General features: G+C 42.6%; 1 protein-coding gene across 11 annotated transcripts in view; it reads left to right on the forward strand.

Moving 5' to 3' along the window:
* Positions 1-22,930, forward strand: part of SLC16A7 (solute carrier family 16 member 7) — a 323,799-nt gene that overhangs the window by 207,004 nt on the left and 93,865 nt on the right. For 8 of the 11 annotated variants that reach the window (XM_033959542.1, XM_033959545.1, XM_033959547.1 and 5 more), the window contains one exon: positions 17,818-18,051. In XM_033959542.1, coding sequence (XP_033815433.1) covers positions 17,847-18,051 — 205 coding nt within the window. In that variant the 5' untranslated portion in view covers positions 17,818-17,846. Of the gene's footprint in view, positions 1-5,460; positions 5,680-17,817; positions 18,052-22,930 lie in introns of all 11 variants that reach the window. The other 3 variants (XM_033959550.1, XM_033959551.1, XM_033959552.1) reach the window with 2 other exon arrangements.

The raw sequence follows: 22,930 nt of genomic DNA on the forward strand, positions 1-22,930 counted from the left end.
CACCCCTGCTGTAAACTGTTTGGGTGTACCCAGCATGTTCTCATACAGTTAACCACAACAAAAAAGTATTTTACTATGTATTAACTCCTGGGCTCTACATATGATACCCAAATTTAGGCATACGTCCAAGTTGCATGTGCATTGTAATTAACAAACCAGTAACTAGCAATAATTGTCTCCAATTAGGATTTGCATGTGCATCTTTGTAAGTGCTGTTCTATAAAGATGCATGCACAGATCTTTCAGCATGCAGCTGAGGAGGGGACATGGCCATGGGAGGGGGAATGTGTCTCTGGTGGATCTGTACCTAACTTAAGTGCCAGTTTATACACCAGGTTTCAGTTGGTTTAAATCTTTGTGCCCAAAAGTTCACGAGGAAATCAGCTCTAAGGTGCTATCTTATAAATGACGTCTGACTCGGAACGTGAATTTTTATTTTTGGTTCCCCCATTTGGGCAATATTTACTGAATCTAGTCCTAAATGTATTCATGTTAATGTGCATGTACCTCCTGACTCTTATTTAGGAAACAGTAAATGTATCCAAGCTAACTACAAGTGTGAGAGCAGTACACTATAAAGTGATGTGTGTTAACTGCAATTTGCTTGTTACATGCGCATAACTCACTCCATACTAGGCTATGTAGTTAGCACATCAATTACCATGCTGGCATAACAGTGCACACTAATGGTTACCTCACTTGTGTGCTAATAACATGCACTAATTCATGTATTAGCTCCTTAGTTTGCTAGATACGTTATAAGCTATTGGTGAATGTTTCCATGTGCCTACAGAAGTTTGCTCCCAAACACCTGATCCAGAACATCTTGCCATGTGATTCGCTTCGATTGCTTCGGTCTATTGATCATTTTGATCTGTTAATTCCATTTGTTAGTGATCTGAGGTTATCATCATCCAGGTATAGTGTCTTCCATTGTATTGGTCTCAGGGAATGGAACAACCTTCCTGAGTATATTCGTCAACCGTAGAATATACAGAATTTTAAGAAATTACTTTAAAACACTTGTTCTGTCAGATGAAATACAGGGTCTGAGATTGTTTAATTGAGAAGAAGTGGTGACTCTTAAGTGCAGGGTGCTGGTCACTTCTGTATTCCATGGTCTTGACTGTTTTATGATTATAGTGATATATGTCATTGATGAGACTTGTATGTTATATGAAATCTTATATTTTGAAAGTGTGTAACTTGCTCTATTGTGATGTTTGTCGTCGATGCAACTTGTATGTTGAATGCATTTTTATATTTTGTATGTTAGTGTATAACTCGCCCTGGATAAGGGCGGGGGATAAAAAAGCAAACAAACATGTAATTCCTCCAAAGATGATAGAGCTTTGAGACAACTGTTTCAGTTGAAATTCCAATAAAACAGAGGGCATTTGAGAGCCCAGTCTTCATGGATGTCTAGGAGTGATGCACCTCGAGGATGCAAATTAATGGATTTTTGCCACATTTACCACCGGTTTTATTACTATTAATTTCTGGATGATACGAGGAAAAAATGGCAAGATAGACACTGCTTTTGACTTAAGTGACCAAAATCTGATTTGCCATCTCCAACTAAGTAAGACTGAGAGTGGAGTGAGGCAGATAAAATGGCAGAGGTAAAGGAACAGTTGAAGCATATTTCTACCTTACAGAGACATGTATGGATGGTAATGATATTAAAACTGATGTTGCACAGGTTGATACCTGACTCTTGACTTTGAAACAATGTCATGAAAAGTTGGAAGGTTAAATTAGCAAGGCAAACGTTGTGGTGACTCAGCAAGCAGATATCTGTAAAACAATCTGTACCATTGAGGAAATGATGGAAAACAAACAAAAGAAGCATCTGGAATTCTCATATAATTCAATTTTGTTATTATTTCAAATATTTTAAATATTGTGCTCATTACATCACTATGAGTAAAGTGAAAGCTATACTTAGCTTATATCTATGTGGTCTGCCGCTAAGGTATATCAACAACATGGTATGTTTCGCTGGGTTACTTTATCAAGGTGTCAGCCCTAGTAATCTTTCTCGCCGCTCTCCTGTCGGTCTTGAATGTAAAGTAGTCAGGAGAGAGGTGAGAAAGATAATTAGGGCTGACACCTTGATAAAACAAACCAGTGAAACATGTCATGCCGGTGATATACCCTAGCGGTAGACCACATAGACATAAGCTAAGTATCGCTTTCACTTTACTCATAGTGATGTAATGAGCAAAATATTTAAAATATTTGAAATAATAATAATAAAATAGAATTATATGATCCAGTGACGAGGCAGCATGTGAAACCAGGGGCAGTGAGAACATTTGAGCCCCAGGTGGTGCTTCTGAGGATCTGGGCATAAGAAGGTTGGAACTACGGTAGGGGTGACTCAGTTTAAAATAAACTGTAGTCACAGATCAATGTTAATACTTTTCAACTGTAGTAAAATACATAAGAGCCAGTGTGGAGATTGGCATAACAAATCAAAGCATATGAGTAACTGTTTGTGATTGTTCTTTGTAGTACCAGCAACTCTGTGCAACATTAACATTTTTCAGCATATAAGCACTGTTTATGACTGCCATTTTTTGTCTGGGAGTCTGAATATTATATGGTGAATGGTTTGGTTTTTTTTCCTATGCTAGATTGTAGGAAGCAGAGCTAGAAGATCACAGCTCTGCCTTCATTAAGCACATTAGAAATGGCTCTGAGTGCCTTCTGAGGCTTTTTTTCCTTTACCTAGATTTTCTCTGTCATTATAAGCACACTAATATTTAAGCCCATTACATTAATGGGTGCTAGAATAGATGTGTGTGTCTGTCTTTCTTTCTTTCTCTTTGTCTCTGCTTGGCCACTTTCTGTCTGTCTGTCTGTCTGTCTTTCTTTCTGTCTCTCTTTCCTCGGCTGTCCACCACCACCCCTTGCCTGCTCCCCCTGTTCAGCAGTAGCCCTTCTCCCTTCCTTTTACCTCCCCCATGTGCAGCAGCACCCCTTCCTTGCTCCCTCTGTCCAGCAGCAGCCCTTCTCCCTTCCTTTTACCTCCCCCCTGTCTAGCAGCACCTCTTCCCTGCTCCCCCTGTCCAGCAGTAGGCCTTCTCCCTTCTTTTTACCTCCCCCTCCCCTATCTAACAGCACCTCTTTCCTGCTCCCCCTGTCCAGCAGTAGGCCTTCTCCCTTCCTTTTACCTTCCCCCTGTCTAGCAGCACCTCTTCCCTGTTCCCCCTGTCCAGCAATAGGCCTCCCTTCCTTTTACTTCCCCCCCTGTCTAACAGCACCTCTTCCCTGCTCCCACTGTCCAGCAGTAGGCCTCCCTTCTTGTTATTTCCCACCCTGTCCAGTAGCACCTCTTCCCTGCTCCCCCTGTCCAGCGGCACCCCTTACCTGCTCCCCCGTCCAGCATTTGGCTTCCTGGTCGTTCATGTCTGCCCTCCTTTTCAAAAAAGCCTACTGTGGATAGCGGCCGGCAGTAGCGAACCTCGCAGGTGCTATGCACTTCAATAGCATGTTCCCTCTGACGCGATCCGGTGCATCAGAAGGAATGTGCTACTGAGGTGCAGAGCGGCCTGCGAGGTTCACTACTGCCGACCGCTATCCTCATTAGGCTTTTTTGAAGAGGAGGGCAAAGAGAAGAGCCGCTTCGGTGGACTGGATGGAGGACTGCTGCTCGATGCCTGGAGGAGTTGGAGAGCAGGGAGGTCCGCGCTTTACAATTTCTCTTCCAGTAGCACGCATGCGCACTCCTGCCTGCCACGGACATACAGATCACGGATCATGCAGGTAGGAGTGTGCATGCGTGCTTAGCGTTTTATTATTATAGATACTGTATATACAGTGGTATAGTGAGGATGAGAGGCGCCTGGGGGGGTGGCACGCCTCCCCCGCCCTTGTCTCCCCCCACTCCTTCCCCGATCCCACCTGCTGTGTGTACCCCCCCCACTCCTTCCCCGAACCCGCCTTCCATGTGCATCCTCCCGGTCTTTCTCTGATCCCGCTTGCCACGCACACCCCCTTCTCTTCCCTCATACCTCTAGTTGAAGTTGTTGTTTGTAGTGGTCAACAGCATGCTCCTTGCGACCCCCATCTGCTCTCCCTCTGACGTCACTTCCTATGTGTAGCACCCAGAAGAGATGTCAGCGGGAGAGCCGACGGTGTCCTCAGCAGATGGAGACTGCAAATATGTATAACTTGTTCGTATGGGCCTATATACAGTAGAGCAATACCTACATACATTCTTATGAATATGGTATGTACAATAATCCTTTTGGAGATTTGTGTCTGGAGACAGATTTTCTGGTGTATGGATTTGGAATGGGAGAGGGGAGAACAACAAAGCTGACAGAGCACAGCATAGGATAATTAGCTTGATGTATCAGCTGTGCCAACACACACAGTTGGACGTTTATGCAACTTGGATGGCAATATGTTCTGATTTGGACATTCATATCACCAATTAGCTTTCTAAAATAACAACCTTTTTTTCTTCTAAAATTTTAATAAAGAATATTGTAACACACAGAAAAAATGAAATTCCAGTACCTCATATAATTCTATTCTCAGACAAAAGGAAGGTAGATCTAATCATAGATCTTTAGCTATCTGCAAGTGAAACTAGAATTCATGCTCTCTCTCGATGAAACATACCTTCACAGAATAAAGGAATAGTCCATCATTTTTTGGTAATATTTTTCTGAGCTCTATCAGTCTTTTGGTCAAATTAGAAAAACGGTTTTGTATTTTGCTTTTTTTTCACAATTAATTCTCCTTAAATCAGAATTTATTTGTGTTAGAACTACTTATTCTTCTTCAGTGTCTAGATCAGGCTTGTCCAACCTATGTCCCTGGGACTAGAACCTGGTCCTCCATGTGTTTGTTTGTTTTTTTTCTGGCCCTCGGAAGTTTGGTAATTCATGTGGCACTTATATCAAGAGTCATAGGAGCCAACTTTTGATAATGATGATTCGGGTACTGAATTCAAAACTCAACACGTTTTCCCTCACCCAGGAAAGAAAAACAAAATACATCTGGGAGTGAATGGTCAGCCTGTATCTAAATGTCAAGGGTAGGACAGGTAATGAGGAAGGGATTCGTAGAGTGGAGGGGGTAAAGTGTAATCCTCTTTCCACAAGAACGGGATTAATAAACCTGTAGAGCCAGCTGGAGGCAACTGACGATGTAGGCTGCTGGATTATGGGGACTAGATATCTGTTTGCTACATAAACTGTGAATTGGTAGCAGCAGGGGTTTTCTTTTCAAGATAATTTTTGGGGCTAATACTTTGTGTATTAGGGGTTGAAGAAATTTGGGACACTGTTTTGTTCTAGGCTTTTGCCAAAGGACTATGTTGGAACCCATAAAGGAATTGTCCCCAAGTCTGGTTATTTTATTTTATGTTTTTTTAAGGTGGTGATTAAAACTGCTGCTCTCTGTTTTGGCTCCTGTCTAGGATCTGTTTGGGTTTTCTTTTAGGTTGTCGGTTTTTGCTTGGAATTGTGATCAGTGGCATTTACTTTTGCTGAAGAATAAGTTATGCTGAATTTACTGCCTAATTAAAGTGCCTGTTGAAGCCCTTTCTGTGTTCAGCTGAGGTTCCTGCTGTGCTGCTCCATCTGCTGTGTGCTGACCCTCTACATACACATTTGGCACACCGCTTTAGGTGTGGCAATAGATAATGCTTTTTGACTTTGGGTATGTTATTTGTGCTATTCCTCATAACATCCTATAAAAGAATAGATGGTTTACATTGTGAATTTTTCTGGAAACCAAAAGTGATAAGCAGTGGCATAGCGAGGGTGGGAGGCGCTTAGGGCGGTATTCCTCCATCCCCCCCCCCCCCGCCATACCTCTTTAACTTCCCCAGCGCGAGCAGCATCTCCAACTTGCTGCCCATGCTGGCCTCGACTCTCTTTGACATTACTTCCTGCTCCCATGACCTGATCCCATGACCAGGAAGTGATGTCAGAGGGAAAGCCAAAGCTAGCGCGAGCAGCCGGTTGGAGCTGCTGCTCACACTGGTGAAGAGTTAGAGCATAGGGTCCCAACCTTTTTTGAATCAGAGGCCACTTTTTCAGTAAATGATTCGATTGTGCCCCCCTTGGGAAAACTATATTGTACATACTTCCCTTCAGCGTCTGCTTCCCTCTTTCTCCCTCTACTTCCCTTCAGCGCCTCTCAAACTCTTCCCCTCATTGGGCCACCTTTCTCCCTTCCCCTCACCTTCGCGGGCGCTCTTCATAGTTTTCTCTTTCTAAAGTGTCTGGATGTGGCAACATTCTCACCATGTCCCGCACAACTCCCTAAAGCTTCTCCTCTAATTCACTTCCTGTTTCCGCCTGGGTGGCTTGCATCAGAGGAGAAGCTTTGGGGCATTGCTGCCATCAGTGACCATTGAATTTGTCAATTGCTCAAGGGGGCGGCGGCTGGTCCTCAACCCCCCCTCAATATGACTTGGACACAAAATGTCCCCCTTAGACTTCTCAGCACCCCTGTTGGGAACCACTGAGCTAGAGGTACAGAGCGGGGAAATTAAGGTGCATGTGGTGGGTGAGGGGTAGGAAGGAGTCTGGGGCAGAGAGGAGAGATGCTGGAGCCTCCACCAAGATGGCACCAAGGGTGGTTCATCCTCACCCCCCCCCCCCCCAAAACACACACACACACACACACTACTGCCAAGGAACATTTTAAAGAGCTGGGGGGAGGTAGGATTGCCTTTTCTGGAAATTTTCCTCTACTGCTGAGCATTTCTTTTCAAATAGAGAAATTATAGATTCCTCCTCTAACTCAGAACTGTGTTGGTAGTAAATAGAAATGTATGCATGCTATTGTCTGTTTAAGTTGTGTATTTTTTCCCAGCAATGCATATCATGGAGCTCTGGGCAAATTTCCCATTTTTTCCAGATTAATCCTGCCCCAATATATGGAACAAAGAATCATTATTATGTTATACATCGTATTTCAATGGAATGCCTTACATGCATGAATGATTACTTACAAAGAATACTGGTATTATATAAATTGTTGCAGTGTACACTAATAGTGTAAGGATTTTTTTAAGCACTTCTCTGAATAATCCTTAAGTTGCTGTGAATAGGGTCCAGGTTTTCTTACAGTTGGATGAGGGTAGCCTCTTCAAGGGTTTCTTTGCTCCTTGTTGGTTTACCTTGGTTTCAGGGTTTTTTGCCTCCTTGTAGGAAGAAAATCTGGGTGTATCTGAGATTGCACTCCCATCACATCTCTGATCCCCCCCATCCTGTTCCATTTTTTTTTTCTCTTACATGGACTGCAAAGTTCTATTTAAAAAGTCTAAATAAATTCTCCTAATTGTTGCAATAGAGCAGAATTAGGCCATTTTCTCTAACTACCATATTTTTCACTCCATAGGATGCACCTGACCATAAGACGCACCCTAGATTTAGTGGAAGAAAACAAGAAAAAAAACATTATCAACCAAATTCTCCCTGCCAGGCCCTGCACTCAACCCCACAATCCTTTCCAGGCTCTGCACCCTGCCTCCCTCTGGTGGTCTGCAGTAGTAGGCTGGGACAGGGCACAGGGCAGGCAGACAGGGCCCCCCACCCCCAGGCAGGCAGGTAGGGAGTCTAAGTAAGCCCTAAATGGATAGCCTTCATCTGACTTCTGGACAGCCTGAAGAACGCCTTTGTATATCCTAAAGCTGATGGTGACAGAGAGCAGAGCCAGGGCAATGTACGCAGATGCTTATAATGCTGAACACAGTGAAGTAAAGGAGCAAGAAGAGGCTGGCCCCAAACACTATACCTGTCTTCTTTATGTCTCGCCAGTACAACAGGTCAACAACTGCGGATCCAGATGGACCCCTGCAATGAGGCAGGGTGGGCAGCGACGGTTCGGCAGGCTCCTCTGAGGTGCTACCGGGCACCGGGAATTTAATGCATGGCTCTGGGCTCCAGTTGGGGATTTTTATGCTCAGAGGCTCAGGGCTCCTCTCGGGACTCTTCTCCGGGAGCTTCACATTCAGCACCTTGGGTGCCAGCTGCAGGCTTCTCACGGGGAGTTTCTCAGCTCCCTCTGATCTCGGGAGCTGGGCGGCAGCTGCCCTGGGCTGAGAAGGGAAGTGGACAGTGAAGGGCGGGTGGAAATTATCTCCAGCACTGCCGGTTAAATCCAACACCTCGCCGTCATTGTCTTGACACCAGAAGCATGGCTTCTCTTCCTCCTCCTCCCTCAGAGCGACTCCATTTTGTATTGTATTGTTTTGTATTTTGTATTGTTTGTGTATTTTTATGATGACTGCTCTTGGCCGCTGCTTGTCTTCCATTCAACTGCCCAGTCTGTGAGCATGCTCCAAATGGACCTGGCCAGTGGACAACAACAGCTCTGCCTGCAACTAAGTCTCTAACATGGACAAGACATGTGCTATCAGATAGCATTTTGGGGAGGTCGATAAGATGAAAGTTGTCACTCCGGGGTGGGGGAGGAGGGTGTTATATTTACTCCATAAGATGCACTCTTATTTTGGGGAAAAAAGTGTGTCTTATGGAGCGAAAAATACGGTATTATCCAGGCCAATGCTGGTGTCACCTCATTAATAACAACACTAATTCAAACACAATCATCAGCAAAATCACCCTGGAACTCTTACCCATTTCTTAAATTTGAGCAAAGAGATGCCACTTTGAAATTATGCATGCAGATTGATATGGAGGCTCTAGGCATGAGGTGTAGTTAGATATGTGACTAGTGAGAATACTTTAAGTAATTATCAAAGAAAACTTTACTCATGCCAACTAAACAGCCTCAACATAACGTCTCCACCCTCCCTATTCTAACAATGATCAGCCTCTCTTCTTTCTTTTTACTACATCTACTTCTCCTTAGCCTCCCCTCTTTCTCTGCCTCACCCTCTGTCCAGCTGAAGTATCTTCTGTGGCTGGACATAGGCATGATGATGAAGATAAATGGGTATATGGTTACTAGTTAAAAACAAAACAAATACCCCTCCCTAATTTAGTGTTAAGGCGCACATGGGTTGGAGGCTGAGCCAGCATGTGGGAGCCTGAATGACAATACTTTGTACTTTACTCCTCTGTGAGATGGATTGCAATCTTTTTTGTAATTTATTTTCTTCCTTCCTTCCTTCCTTCCTTCCTTCCTTTCTTCCTTTCTTCCTTTCTTCCTTCCTTTCTTCCTTCCTTCCTTTCTTCCTTCCTTCCTATATTCTGCTTTTTTCAGAGAGGTCAAGGCAGAACATAAGAATTGCCGCTGCTGGGTCAGACTGGTGGTCCATCGTGCCCAGCAGTCCGCTCCCGCGGTGGCCCCCAGGTCAAAGACCAGCGCCCTAACTGAGACTAGCTTTACCTGCGTATGTTCTGGTTCAGCAGGAACTTGTCTAACTTTGTCTTGAATCCCCGGAGGGTGTTTCTCCCTATAACAGCCTCCGGAAGAGCGTTCCAGTTTTCTACTACTCTCTGGGTGAAGAAGAACTTCCTTACGTTTGTACAGAATCGGTCCCCTTTTAACTTTAGAGAATGCCCTCTCGTTCTCTCTACCTTGGAGAGGGTGAACAACCTGTCTTTATCTACTAAGTCTATTCCCTTCATTATCTTGAATGTTTCTATCATGTCCTTTCTCAGTCTCCTCTTTTCATGGGAGAAGAGGCCCAGTTTCTTTAATCTCTCACTGTACGACAACTCCTCCAGCTGGGTCTATCTAGCACAGTATTCCTCTCACTATTAAGGTTTGTATATTTGACCCTAGGAGGAGAAATTAAACAGAAAATCAGTCTGGACTTCATTTTGGAAAGGTCAGTAGAAGAATCGATAGGAAGAAATATCTGCTATTACTCTGAAACATCTACATTCCTTAATACCTTATTCTGAAAGTTTTTCCTCTCTTTCTCTTAAAGCAGCTAATACAACAAGGCTGCTCAAACCCAATCTACCTTTGTTTAAAATGCAATAAAAAAATTTTTAAAAAACAACAAATCATCACATAAGAAAGCCTCTCCTTTCTCAGCCTTCAATGACTGCTGCTTTAATAGGAATTTCATCTACTAATTATGATCTTACATTTAAATCATTTTATTAAAGTATAAAAAGAAACAATATTTTGTATAACTGTTATTTTATAAATCACAAATACAGAACAAGGATCAACAAAACCCGCCTCCCCTCACAAATATCTCTTTCACTATTGGGAAGACTGAACAAACCACATTACTACAGAATGATACATAAAAAAATTAATTCTAACAGAATACCTTGGGCACACACATAGAACACAAATGCCAAATACATAATAGCTGACCAAAAATGATAAACCAATATCCCAAGATGTTACACCTTCCATCATAGGAGCCAACTTTTCAAAAAAAAAAAAATTATTATTTATATACCACTTATATCCTAAGTGGTTTACATTCAGGTACTTTATGATTAGGGGTGCCCCATATCCCCCAACCACCACCAAAAAAGAAATAGTTTTACATTTTGTTGAACTTGAAGGTATGGAGAGCTCACCTTAAACTGGGGATGGTACCACAAAAATCCAGTGAACTGAGAAGCAGCAAACTCATACGCTATCGGCCACAGTATCCTGCAAAAATACACTTAGAACCTATAGATCAAGCTTGTCATGCTATTACAGAATTGAAAGAGCTCAAACAGCAACCCTGTCTATGAAGAGGCAGCACTTCAGTAATTATCACACTGAGATCTAGAATACCAATATACCATTACCTCCTATGGGGAAAACAGCATAATCTTCTTTGCTACCAAAACAGATTCTCAACAAATAAAGAATAAGTAAGTAAAAATTTGAAATACAAATATGCAGACAAAACATGAACCCCAGGAAGACAAACCTTCTATGCAGTAGAGCACTGGAAAAATAGAAAACAGAAATTAATTTCCTCTGTGCTGTGTAAAATACGAGAAGAGATGCACATCCCCACAGGTCACAAATTCCAATTACATTCCAGAAAAATCAAAATCAAAAATGCTTCATATCTGTTCTTCTTGTCTGAACATTAATTACACAGTTTTTGTTTTTTTTCAAATTCAATAAGCCTATCAGTGGCGTACCTAGTATATTTGACACCCGGGGCCAATCATTTTTTTTTTAACAGCCCCCTTCTTTATTTGAAAGAAAGTATTTTTAGTAATAATCCACAAGTCACACAACAAGGTATAACTAGGAAAAGGCAGCATCTTAAACACAATACACCCGTTGTAAAACTAAACAAGCCAGATTAGTACAGATCGATCCTTCAGTCAATGCTAACAGAAAACCATGTTTTTTTCATTCATGCAGAACACAGATACACCCTTGTCCAGAATGGAATAAGTAATCACAAACTAGTAATATGTAGACAAAAGTTAAACTGAACTGCTAAGAAGCTAGACTCTGCATACCGTGCAACACCACAGAAACAGTGATGCACGCCCCCTAATATTGTGCAAAATATAAAGATAGCTGATGTAAATTTGAAAAAAAAAAGACAAATAATCACCACTTTACAAATTTAGGCAGCCTTTTATGAAGTTGTGTTAGGCTTATTTTATCGCCGTCCTTGTAGTATTAACTCCGACGCTTATAAGAATTGTATGAGCATCAGAGCTTTAACCACCGCGGCTGGTAATAAAAAAGCCCAACATGGCTTTATAAAAGGGAGATTAACAAAAATAAATAAAGGAAAAGTTAGAAAATAAGATAATGCCATTTTATTGGAGTAGTACACAGTAGAAGTGGACTTGGACAAGATTTACCACCAGATCGACAAACTTAAAAGTGATAAATCTCCTGGACCGGACAGAACTCATTTGAGAGTCCTAAAAGAACTGAAATTTGAAATCGGAGAACTATTGCAAAAACTTGCCAACCTGTCAATCAAAACAGGACAGATACCATCACGCCGATATTTTAAAAAGGATTAAGAGGAATGCCAGGCAACTACAGACCTGTGAGTCTCAAGTCTGTCCCTGGAAAGATGGTTGAGGCGCTGATCAAAGATAGCATAGTCCAGCACCTATACACACATGACCTGATGAGAGCCAGTCAACATGGGTTCAGGAAAGGGAAATCATGTTTGACGAACCTACTTCAATTTTTTGAGACAGTGAACAGACAAATTGATAGTGGAAAACCGGTGGATATTGAATACTTGGACTTTCAGAAAGCGTTCGACAAGGTTCCACATGTAAGACTTCTCGGGAAATTACAAGGCCATGGAATAGAGGGAGATATACTAAGATGGATAGGCAAATGGCTAGAGAACAGAAAACAGAGAGTAGGCATAAATGGGAAGTTCTCAGAATGGGAAAAAGTGACTAGCGGTGTACCCCAGGGCTCGGTACTTGGACCCATCTTATTTAATATTTTCATAAATGACCTGGAAGAAGGAACATCCAGTGAAATCATCAAGTTTGCATACAACACAAAGCTATTCCGGGCAATCAGATCGCAGAAGGACAGCGAGGAACTCCAGAGTGACTTGAATCAATTGGAGAAGTGGGCAGATAATTGGCAGATGAATTTTAATGTGGAAAAATACAAAGTGATGCATTTAGGAAGAAAAAATAAAGATCACAAGTATAGTATGTCAGGTGTAACTCTGGGAAAGACCGAACAGGAAAAGGACCTGGGTGTACTGATAGATAGGACCCTGAAACCATTGGCGCAATGTGTGGTGGCAGCGGCGAAGAAAGCAAATAGAATGCTAGGCATGATAAAGAAGGGAATTACGAGTAGAACAGAGAAAGGTATAATACTGGTCTACAGAGCCATGGTCAGACTGCATCTGGAATACTGCGTCCAGCATTGGTCTCCATACCTAAAGAAAGATATAAAACTGCTAGAGAGGGTACAGAGATGAGCAACGAAGCTAGTGAAAGGTATGGAAAACCTGGACTACGAGAAACGACTTAGGAGACTGGGGTTGTTCTCCCTTGAGAAGAGGAGACTACGAGGGGATCTGATCGAGACTTTCCAAAATATTGAAAGGATCGAAAAAATGGAGCAGGGAAAGCAGTTATTTACAATGTCCAATGTGACACGGACAAGAGGAAATAGACTGAAGCTGAGGGGGTACAGGTCCAGGACGAATATCAGGAAGTTCTGTTTCATGCAGCGAGTGGTGGACACCTGGAATGCTCTCCCAGAGGAAGTAATTGCAGAATCCACCGTCCTAGGATTTAAGGGTAAACTAGATGCACATCTCCTTAAGAGTGGCATAGAGTGATATGGGTAAGGATAAATTAGATGCACATCTCCCTTGAGAAGCATACAGTGATATGGGGACTAAAACTATGCGTGTGCGGATCACCAGACTTGATGGACCCAGGATCTGATCCGGAGATGACAATTCTTATGTTCTTATGTTCTAATTAGCTCTCAGATACCAAAACTACCTTCTTCAGGTCAGTACAGTATACTGCAGTTGTGGTATCCTGTCCTGAACTGAGGAAGGGGGTTTTGGTCTCCGAAAGTTAGTCAAAAATATACTAGAATTAGTCTAATAAAAAGATCACCTTATTTCCATTTTTTATTTATAAATGTTTATCTACACAGCTACAATACAACTTTATTCTAAAGCAGGTGTGTCAAAGACCCTCCTCGAGGGCCGCAATCCAGTCAGGTTTTCAGGATTTCCCCAATGAATATGCATGAGGTCTATTAGCATACAATGAAAGCAGTGCCTGCAAATAGATCTCATGCATATTCATTGGGGAAATCCTGAAAACCTGACTGCGGCCCTCGAGGAGGGACTTTGACATCCCTGTCCTAAAGCAAAAAAAGGAAAATTTATTTTTTCTCTTTTTGTTGTTTTTGATTTCTGCTTTCATCATTTTGTCTTCACTCTCTTACTTCCAACCAGCACCTGCCCTCTTTCACTGACCTTTCCATCCACTAAATGCTCTCCCCCCCTTCTGTATGGCATATGCCCTCTTTCTTTGTCCCTTCCATAACTGTCTACCTTCTCCCCCTTCCAGTCTATGCCCCCTCTCTCCTTTTTACATGATTCATTCCAGCTTCACCCCTCTGTCCATTTTTCTCTTTCTTTTATCTGTCTCCCTCCCCCCCCCATTTCTTCCATACTCTGGCATATCTGTCCTCTTCTTCCTTCCTTCCCCACCCCACCCCACCCTATGATCTAGCATATCTGCTTCCTTCCCTTCCATCTCTCCCTCCCTTCATCCTACCCCCCCCCAATGGTTTGGCATCTCTCTCCTTTCCTTCCTTTCATCTCTCTCTCCCACCCCATCCTATGGTCTGGCATCTCTGTCTCTTTCCCCATATGGTTTGCATCTCTGACTCCTTCCCTTCAATATCTCCTTCCACTCCTCCATACACTGGCATTTCTCTTTCCTCTCTTCTCTATCCCTCCCCTTGGACTGTCATCTCCCCTCACCCTTCTCTTCTTTTTTCTGTTCTTCCTTGTCCCTATCCCATGGTCTGGCATCCCTGTCTCCTTCCATCTCCATCTCCTTCTCCTTCCTCTCCTCTCTGTGCTCTGGCATCTCTCTCCTCTTCTTTCTTTCTTTTCCTCCCCCATGATCTGGCATCTCTTTCTCCTAATCCTTCCTTTCCTTTTCTGTCCCAGCCCTCACCCATGGTCTGGCAACGTCTCTTCCCTTCCATCTCTCTCTTCTCCTTCCCTTCCCTTCATTCCCCATAGTCTGGCATCTCTCTTTCTCTCCTCTCCCTTCCCTGGCGGCCCTTCTTTATTACTTCCTTCCTCTCAATTTTGTGGCTTTCTCCTTTATTTCTCCCTTTCTCCCTCTCTCCCTCCAACTAGGTGCGTCATTTCTCGTACCTCTCTCTCTGCTGCTTGTAAACTTTGGGCCACTGACAACAGTAATGAACTGAACACGCTGCCTCTGGCAGCCTCATAAGCTTTCCCTCTGCTTCAGCTCTCTGTCCCCAGAGAGACAGTACGTTGCAGCAGAGGGAAGGTCTCTGGGGACGAAGGCAGCGTGTTCAGCTCATTAACGCTGCCAGCAGCCTGAAGCTTGCTGGCTGCAGCTTGAAGAGACCATACTCTGGACTGGAGCACCCCCGAAAAGCTGCGCTTGGGGTGGAAATCCCCCCCCCCCCCCCATTGGTACACCACTGTTTCTGATCATAGCTTGCTCAAACAGCATTGCAGCACATGAGTCTGTGAAATCAGAGTGGCACCGAAAAGATAATGTGAGCGTCTGCAGTCATGTGAGGTCCCAAAAATATTAAGTCAGCACCTACAGAACTGGCATCTTCTATGTAGTACAACACCAAAGAAAGATTCATTTCCTCCTATACTGTACAAAACATATAGATCACACATGTCAGGGATAGTGTTAGGGGAGTGCATCTAGAGCAACTGCCCCTGGCCAGAGAGATGCCTAAGCCTGCTGGAAACTGAAGGTGGCATGGCCTGATAATGGGCTTTGGGGTCCCCTTCCAAATTGTTGCCCATGTCTAACACTAGCACCAGTAGGACAAGCATATTAATTCTGACATATTCTAATCACAAAATAGAAAATAACATTTTATTTTTGAAGTCATGTTGGTCCCAGGTTCTGGTTTCTGTTTTTCTTTGTCTTCTCTTAATTCACTTGTTAGGGTCTCCTGTTTATTTGACATTTCTTCTTTCTCCATGCTCACTATTCGTCTTTCATTTCTGTGTAACTATCATTCCCTTCACTGTGTCCCCTATACTTCTTTGTCCAGCATCTTCTTGTGTCCATTTCCCCACATTTATCATAACATAACATAAATCTTTATTTATATACCGCAAAAGCCTTTCAGTTTGAGGCGGTTTACAAAAGGAAAAACTGAAGGGCGGCATCAAACTACAGCATATGAGGGAATATTAAAAATTATATGGAACATATAGAGGGAGATTTAGCAGAGTTGTATTGGGGGGGGGGAAATCAATTTAGACTGGAATGTCCTGTTTGGGGAAGAGGAGCATTTTTGGAGCTTTCTGAAATGCAGGTAAGAAGTAGAAGATCAAACCAGTTGACTCCATTCGGGATCATCACTACTCTATATTCCTAACCTCTCACCTTGTGTCCCTATACCCCCCCCAAGTTCAGCATTTCCCTTCTGTGTTCCTATTAGCCCCATATGTATCACCTTCCCAGTGTGTCCATATACCTCCTCCCAAGTTTGGCATTGCCCGTTTATGTCCATGCACCATCTCCATGCAGCATCTCCCTTTGTGTCCCTGTCCCATTATTTCTCCTTTGTTTCTGTTTATCTAACTGTGTCTGAGCCTGTCTCTTCCTTCCATTCCTCCCTCTGCTGTACAGTATTTCACTCCTTTCATTCACTTAATACTTCATCTCTTTCCTTCAGCGCCCCTCTTAGGACCAGCACTCTGTACCTTCTCTCCAGCATCCCCCTCCCACAAGTACAGCACCTCTTCCCCTTCCCTCTAGCTCCAGCCTCCCCTTATACTGCTCCAACAGTTTCTCCCTTTCCTTCAGCTCCAGCACCCTCTTTCCTCAAGCTTTATCACCTCTCTCTCTGCATTTTGCTTCAGTTCCATCCCTCCCCACTCGCATGGGACTAGCGCATCTCTCTCTTCAATCTAACTCCTACAGGTCCTGCAGCTTTCTCCATTCCTTTCAGCTCCAGCCCCTGCCCCTCCATGAGTCCATCACAATTCTCCCTTCCCTCCAGTTTCAGCCTTCCCTTAAGCCCCAACCCATCTTTGTCTTGCCTTACCTTGCATTTCCTTATCTTCTCTTCCATCCCTTCTTCCCGCGGGTCCAGCATACCTGACCTCCAACAATGTCCCTCACAGGTCCAATGGCTCCAACCCCCTCCCCCCTTAGTGTCCGGTGTCTGTTTGCTACCTTTGTCATGAGTTTTCTTTCCCTTCTTCCCGCCCTATTGCTAGCGCATACCTTCCATAGTCAGCCAATCCCACACAGGTCTGCTCATGACCTTTCCTCCACTGGGTCCCTCCCTTTTGCTTCTATGTCATTCATTTGGACTCCAGTGCTTCTCCCCCTTCACTCCTATAGCAGCAGACTAGCTGCTGCAGCATTAGATTGTTTGCTTGTGTCTAATAAATCCCTGTGTTCTTGTGCCATCAGCCCTTCTTCAAGCTCCATTTGTCATGCGCTGTCTTCTGTGCTCCATGTACCATTTTCTCTTTTCCCTTCCTTCCCTCTCCTCTGTTTTTGTCACCCCCGTCTCTCTGTTCCTTTTCCTCCCCAATTCCTCACCCCATTGATGTTCTCTGTCTATCCCCACCATGGTCTTTCTCCTTCCTTTATTTTTTGTGCACTCCATCCCCAGTGAATTTATCTGTTCCCCTTTCTTCCCCACAGCTCATTTCAGCAGCAGTGGCCTCAAAGCCCATGGTAAGGGTGGGACATAGAAGCCATTGTGTAATACCCAGGATCTCCAGGAGGAGCTACAGTTGTGCAACTGTTATCAGGGACTGAGCGGTGGTTTTGCTACTCTTCTCATGGCTTCTAGTCACTGCACAAGAGTAGAGGCAAGGAGTGGTTGCAGGTGATAAGAGTTCAACTCTCTGACACCAAGGAGCTTTCCTTTTAGTCTCAGCCCTCTCTATCTTCATACAAGAAGTGCTGTAGTGGAGGGGGAACTACCTGCCTTTGCTACCTGAATTAACCCAACTTAACTGACTCCAAATGTAGGCTTTGTCTCTCACACCTCTCCTAAAGTCCAACCATGATTTAAAGCAACATAATATTTATGCACGTAAGTTTTTACAAGTTAGTCGGATTATGCCATACCATAAATTATAAGATCTTTATCGTTGTTTTCTACATTATAATGCTAGAAAAAAAATGAATACTTATTGAAAAAGTATTTTTTTTTTCTGTCTTTCAGCTCTGTTGGTGAATTGATATCGTCCTAAGATGCCACCTCCAGCTCAGAATACACCTCCTGATGGAGGATGGGGTTGGGTTGTAGTTTGCGGGGCCTTCATCTCTATTGGATTTTCCTATGCATTTCCCAAAGCTATTACAGTCTTCTTCAAAGAAATTCAAGAAATCTTCAATACTTCATACAGTGAGATAGCATGGATATCATCCATTATGCTGGCTGTCATGTATGCAGGAGGTAAGGCCTAGGTACTGTACTATATATTCAGATAGCCGATGAATTATGACAGATGCAGATCACAGTTGACGCAAAAGCTGCAATGTAACATTGATATGAGAAGAATAAGGGCTAAATATTCAGATCACAGGAGCCTGACTATCTACCGTGGTCAGTGGCAAACCAGGAAATTCAATGCCAGGCCTTATCCGGTGACTGGCATTAAATATCCAGGTTTGTTTTGGCTGCTAAGAACAGCTGATTAAGCTGATTCATTGGCTGGCTAGCTAAGTTATAGTGGCCAAAGATAGAGCTGCTATTTATGGAGGTCTGTCTGGCTACTAAACTTTACTGGTCAACCAATGAATGTTGGCATGACATAGCCAATAACTGGGCTAGCTGCTAAGCGCTAATATTCAGCAGTCAGCCATTCTTGGCCGGTTAAATAATGCTGAACATCAGGCCTAAGGAGCTAAATTCAAATTTTCATAAATAGCATATATTATAAAAGGTGCCTAAATTTAGGCGCTTAGGCCCGGATTCTTTATATAGCACCAATATTGGCAGTCGCCTAAAAAGCGGTTGCCAATTGCATGCCAATCGATAGAATTGTGCCTCTGGGAAAGATAGGCGGCAGAAATGTAAGCCAAGCTTTTCCAGGGCAACATTTCCGTCACCTATCTTTGTTGCCAATCGTGCCTACGTAAGAGCTTTAGGCCACCTAGCGCCATTTCCGGAGTTAGCCACATTCACACTGGTATTAAGGGGCCTAAAGCACCTAGGTAGGTGTGATTACAGCATCAGTTTTTGAGGCATCGGTAGGCGCTTTAACTTTAACCTTTTTTGACATTTTAAGCAGCATTTCTTAATTAACTTAGATGCTCTTTTATATGCATGAATGACAGTTTAAATTGACTTATGCACATATGTGCTAGGTGCTGTTCTATACAATTGGTGCTGTAGTAGCATGGCATGTAACAGCAAATGGGCTGCACCAGTCAGTGGAGCTTGGATGAGTTATGGATTTTCCATCTATCAATGTGCACCCCTTATAAGATAATATGAGATGTGCACATTGCAAGGTGCACTTAAGCGTGTTAGCTTATTCCTGCAATTGACCTGGCATAAGCCATCACACCTAAATTTTTGCATGCTAAAGGATCTTTATATACCACTTCTAAACTATTAGAATTTTAGCTAATCATATTTCTTTCTCATGCCTAATTTAGGCACCACTTTAGAGAATTTCCCCCGAAGGGCTTCATTTACAAAACCTTTTTTCACCAACACACAATGCAAGAACAGTCTTAGTAAACAGAAAAGAAAAGCCCTTGTATTATGGAATAAAAAGGTAAACTAGATTTAAAAAGAAAACAATTCATCGATTCATATAACTGGTAGCCTAGTCTGATACCACTTGTCCTGCTGTGCCCTGTGCCAGACCTGTGGTAAGAGCTCTATGGAGTGCAACCACTTGATTTTTTTTTAACTGGCTGAAAATAATAGAGATTAATTAATTTATCTATATTTATCAAGTACTCCTATTTGATCAAACCCAAAGCAATTGACATGTAACAATAAATGAACTTCCTCAACAATACAATAAAAACATACAAACTCATTATATATATATTTTAAAAAACAACAAGCAAATAACCATTTAAACTCCAGCCCATCCCGTTATCGATCCTCTCACCCAATACAACTGTGATCAGTGTTGTAGGTGTGGAACTTGGACAGGATTCAATCTGCAAACACAGAGCCTGCAATGTAAACCTGTATCCCTTGTGTCTTTATGGAAAGGCTTACAACTGGAAAACTGAATTTTATTTTTGCATATATGTACACTCATACATCCACATTTCATTTCTCATAAAATTATTTTAATTATCAATATATTCAGTCTAGCATTTTTAATATCCCTGGATTATTATACTGCGTTTGCGGTTTCTCTAACGTTGTTATAAAAATAAATGTGTAAACATTAACACAAGGCTGTTAAATTCATTTTGACAGACAATTATAATAAGAAAGCAATTTACTTTGGAGCCTACACTAATCTTCACCAACCTGTTCAGTAAAAATCAAATCAAAAGAGAGACATGAAATAGCATTACACATGACTGTATTGATTTGGATTTGTTGTGATGATAGGGGGGAAAACTTTCTTGGAACTCACATATATTATTTTTATTTATTTATTTCATTCGTTTTTTACCCTGTCCTCCCCAGAGAGCTCAAAATGGGTTACAAGGAAACGTACAGTATATAATGTTTGGACAAACAAGTAATCTCCCATTGTGCCTGGGCAGGTAGAGGAAGGACCAACCTGTGATCTTTTAATGATCAAAGAACGTGAGAGGGGGTGTAGGAAATTGTGTAATGGGAATGATAATCCGGAAGGTTTTCATGTAAGACTCGAAATGTTAATCAGCCTTTCTCTCTACTGCTGAGTTTCGCAAACTGTGGGTCAAGATCCCAAATGGGGAGTCATAAAACCCACATTTAGGGTCTTGACCTAGGTAGGCTCTCCATAGGTATATCATTATGATGCATCTCTAGGGAGGGGGGTGTCACAATTCTATTTGGCTGCAATCATGGGTTCACAGCCACAAAAAGATTGGGAAACACTGCTTTACTAGGGAAGTACTGGGATCCTGTTTATGTAAATTAGCAGTAGTCATATAAATGCTAGGGCCGTGTATTCTTTTGGAATGACATGTCCTTTGTCGTTTCATGGCACCTAGACACCCATTATAGAATAGTAGTGCAACCCAGTATCAGTGCACCTAACATTTATATGTCATGTTACGCCAGCCACAGACCTGGCAAAGTGCAAGCACCTAAATGTGATAGATAACACATGAAACTTACAGTAATTCTGTAAGTTATGCAGGTTTCTGGACCCATTGCACCACCCATGTACAACCCCTATGTAAATATGTAATTATTATACAAAAGACAAAATGCAGAACTTAGAAGCTCAGAAGAGTATATAGTATTAAGTAGAAACAAGTCTAAAAGTGCATGTCAACTTCAAAGAGCAGTTTTTATGATTCAATGTTTATTAGTTTCTCTGTACATGTGTCTGGCAGTTCCTCATTGAGGAGTGGTGCCTGGGTGGAGAAGGGTTTGTGAATGTGACTAGGTATGGAGAATTGAACTGGTCAGTTAATGAATGGGTGGTGCTGGTGAAGAATGTACAAACTGAGTACAGGCAACTCTCCGGCGTGGGAGCGCACTCCGCCCCTCCCACTGACCAGACTGCACCGAGCTGCTGAAAGGCTCAACAGAAACCTTTTTTTAATTTAATTTACTTTCAGTTAGTTCTACCTTTTTATTTGACCCTGCCATCTTCTCCGGTCCGGGAGCTGAGTACAAGCAACTCTCTGGCATGGGAGCGCACTCCACCTCTCCCCCGCCCAGACTACACCAAGCCTATAATAGGCCCAGCACCTAACGGTGCACCGTCTAAGGCGCGAAGCGACCAAGAAGCGACCCAAATCCCAATTAAATAAGACCACAATCTCTTCAAAACACATTCAAACCCACTCAATTTCTTCTAAACCCATTCAAATTTGCAACCCCCTCTCCCAAACTAATATTCCCACAGCACTACCATAAAAACTCCTATCTCTAACCACTCAGATACAACGTAAGGATAACAACCTTATCACCGAGAGCGTCACCTCCTCAAGTACCTTCCCCCAACCACCAAAATGAAGCTACTATCACAAGCCCAGAACACCATACTGATACTCCTTCTTATAACCAGCTGGGAATCAGTAGCAAACAACATCCTCCCAACACCCTTCACTACGACAAACAAAATCCATCACCCTAACAGAAGAATTTCAATAGACAGAAACTCGAACCAACAACACAGCATTCAACATCCCATCACTCAAGTATGGGGGAAGAGGACCAACACACTCTAAGACCAAACCTCACCCTCACCCTAAATCACTCATCTACCCTAAAATAACTATCAATTATCATTCAGAAACCACTACACTTATATGTGCTTACCTAAACATCAGAGCCCTAGGCCCAAAAACAGAACTTATTAAAAACTGGATAATAAACGAAAACCTGGACTGCCTTTTCCTCACAGAAACCTGGCTAATTTCGGACACAGATCACAGAATAATGGATACAAAATAACAGTGGTCTGCAGAGAGAAAAAAAGAGGAGGAGGACTAGCAATCCTAATCAAAGACACCCTTACCCTAAATGTAATTGAAAAAACATCCACCCCATACATAGACCTTCTAGCATGTCAACTCTCAGGCACCACACTAAACTGTATGCTCTGTTACATAACACCGGGAAACTGGAATACAGCAAAACCTGAATTTGAAGACTTCATTTACCAAAAATCACTAACATCAACCTACAAACTTATCCTAGGAGATCTAAACCTACACCTTGAAGACCATTCATCTAAATAAGTAGATAACTTTCTCTCATTTCTCAACACCTTATCCTTCCAAATGTTAAATCCACAAACCACTCATGATATCGCAGCCTTCATGACCAATCAACCTTCTCTAACAGAAATTCATACATCTAATGGAACATGGACACGATCCCTCTGGTCAGATCACTACACATACACCTTCAACATCAACTGGACCAAAAACAAAACCTTACTAAAATCCAAAAAATATAACTTACACCTCACACAAACAAATTGAACCCTCCAAATTCTGGTCTAAAATAGATGAAACAATCCAAGAAAGCAACCCCCTAGACTTCATTTCACAATAGGATAAATTGAGCACCAACACCCTTGATGAACTAGCACCAGTACAAACCAAAACCAGAATCAGCAGACGATCAGACAAATGGTTTGACAACGATCTACTACTACTCAAAAAACAGTGTAGACAACTAGAAA

Source organism: Geotrypetes seraphini, chromosome 9, assembly GCF_902459505.1.
Source record: "Geotrypetes seraphini chromosome 9, aGeoSer1.1, whole genome shotgun sequence".
NCBI lineage: Eukaryota > Metazoa > Chordata > Amphibia > Gymnophiona > Dermophiidae > Geotrypetes > Geotrypetes seraphini.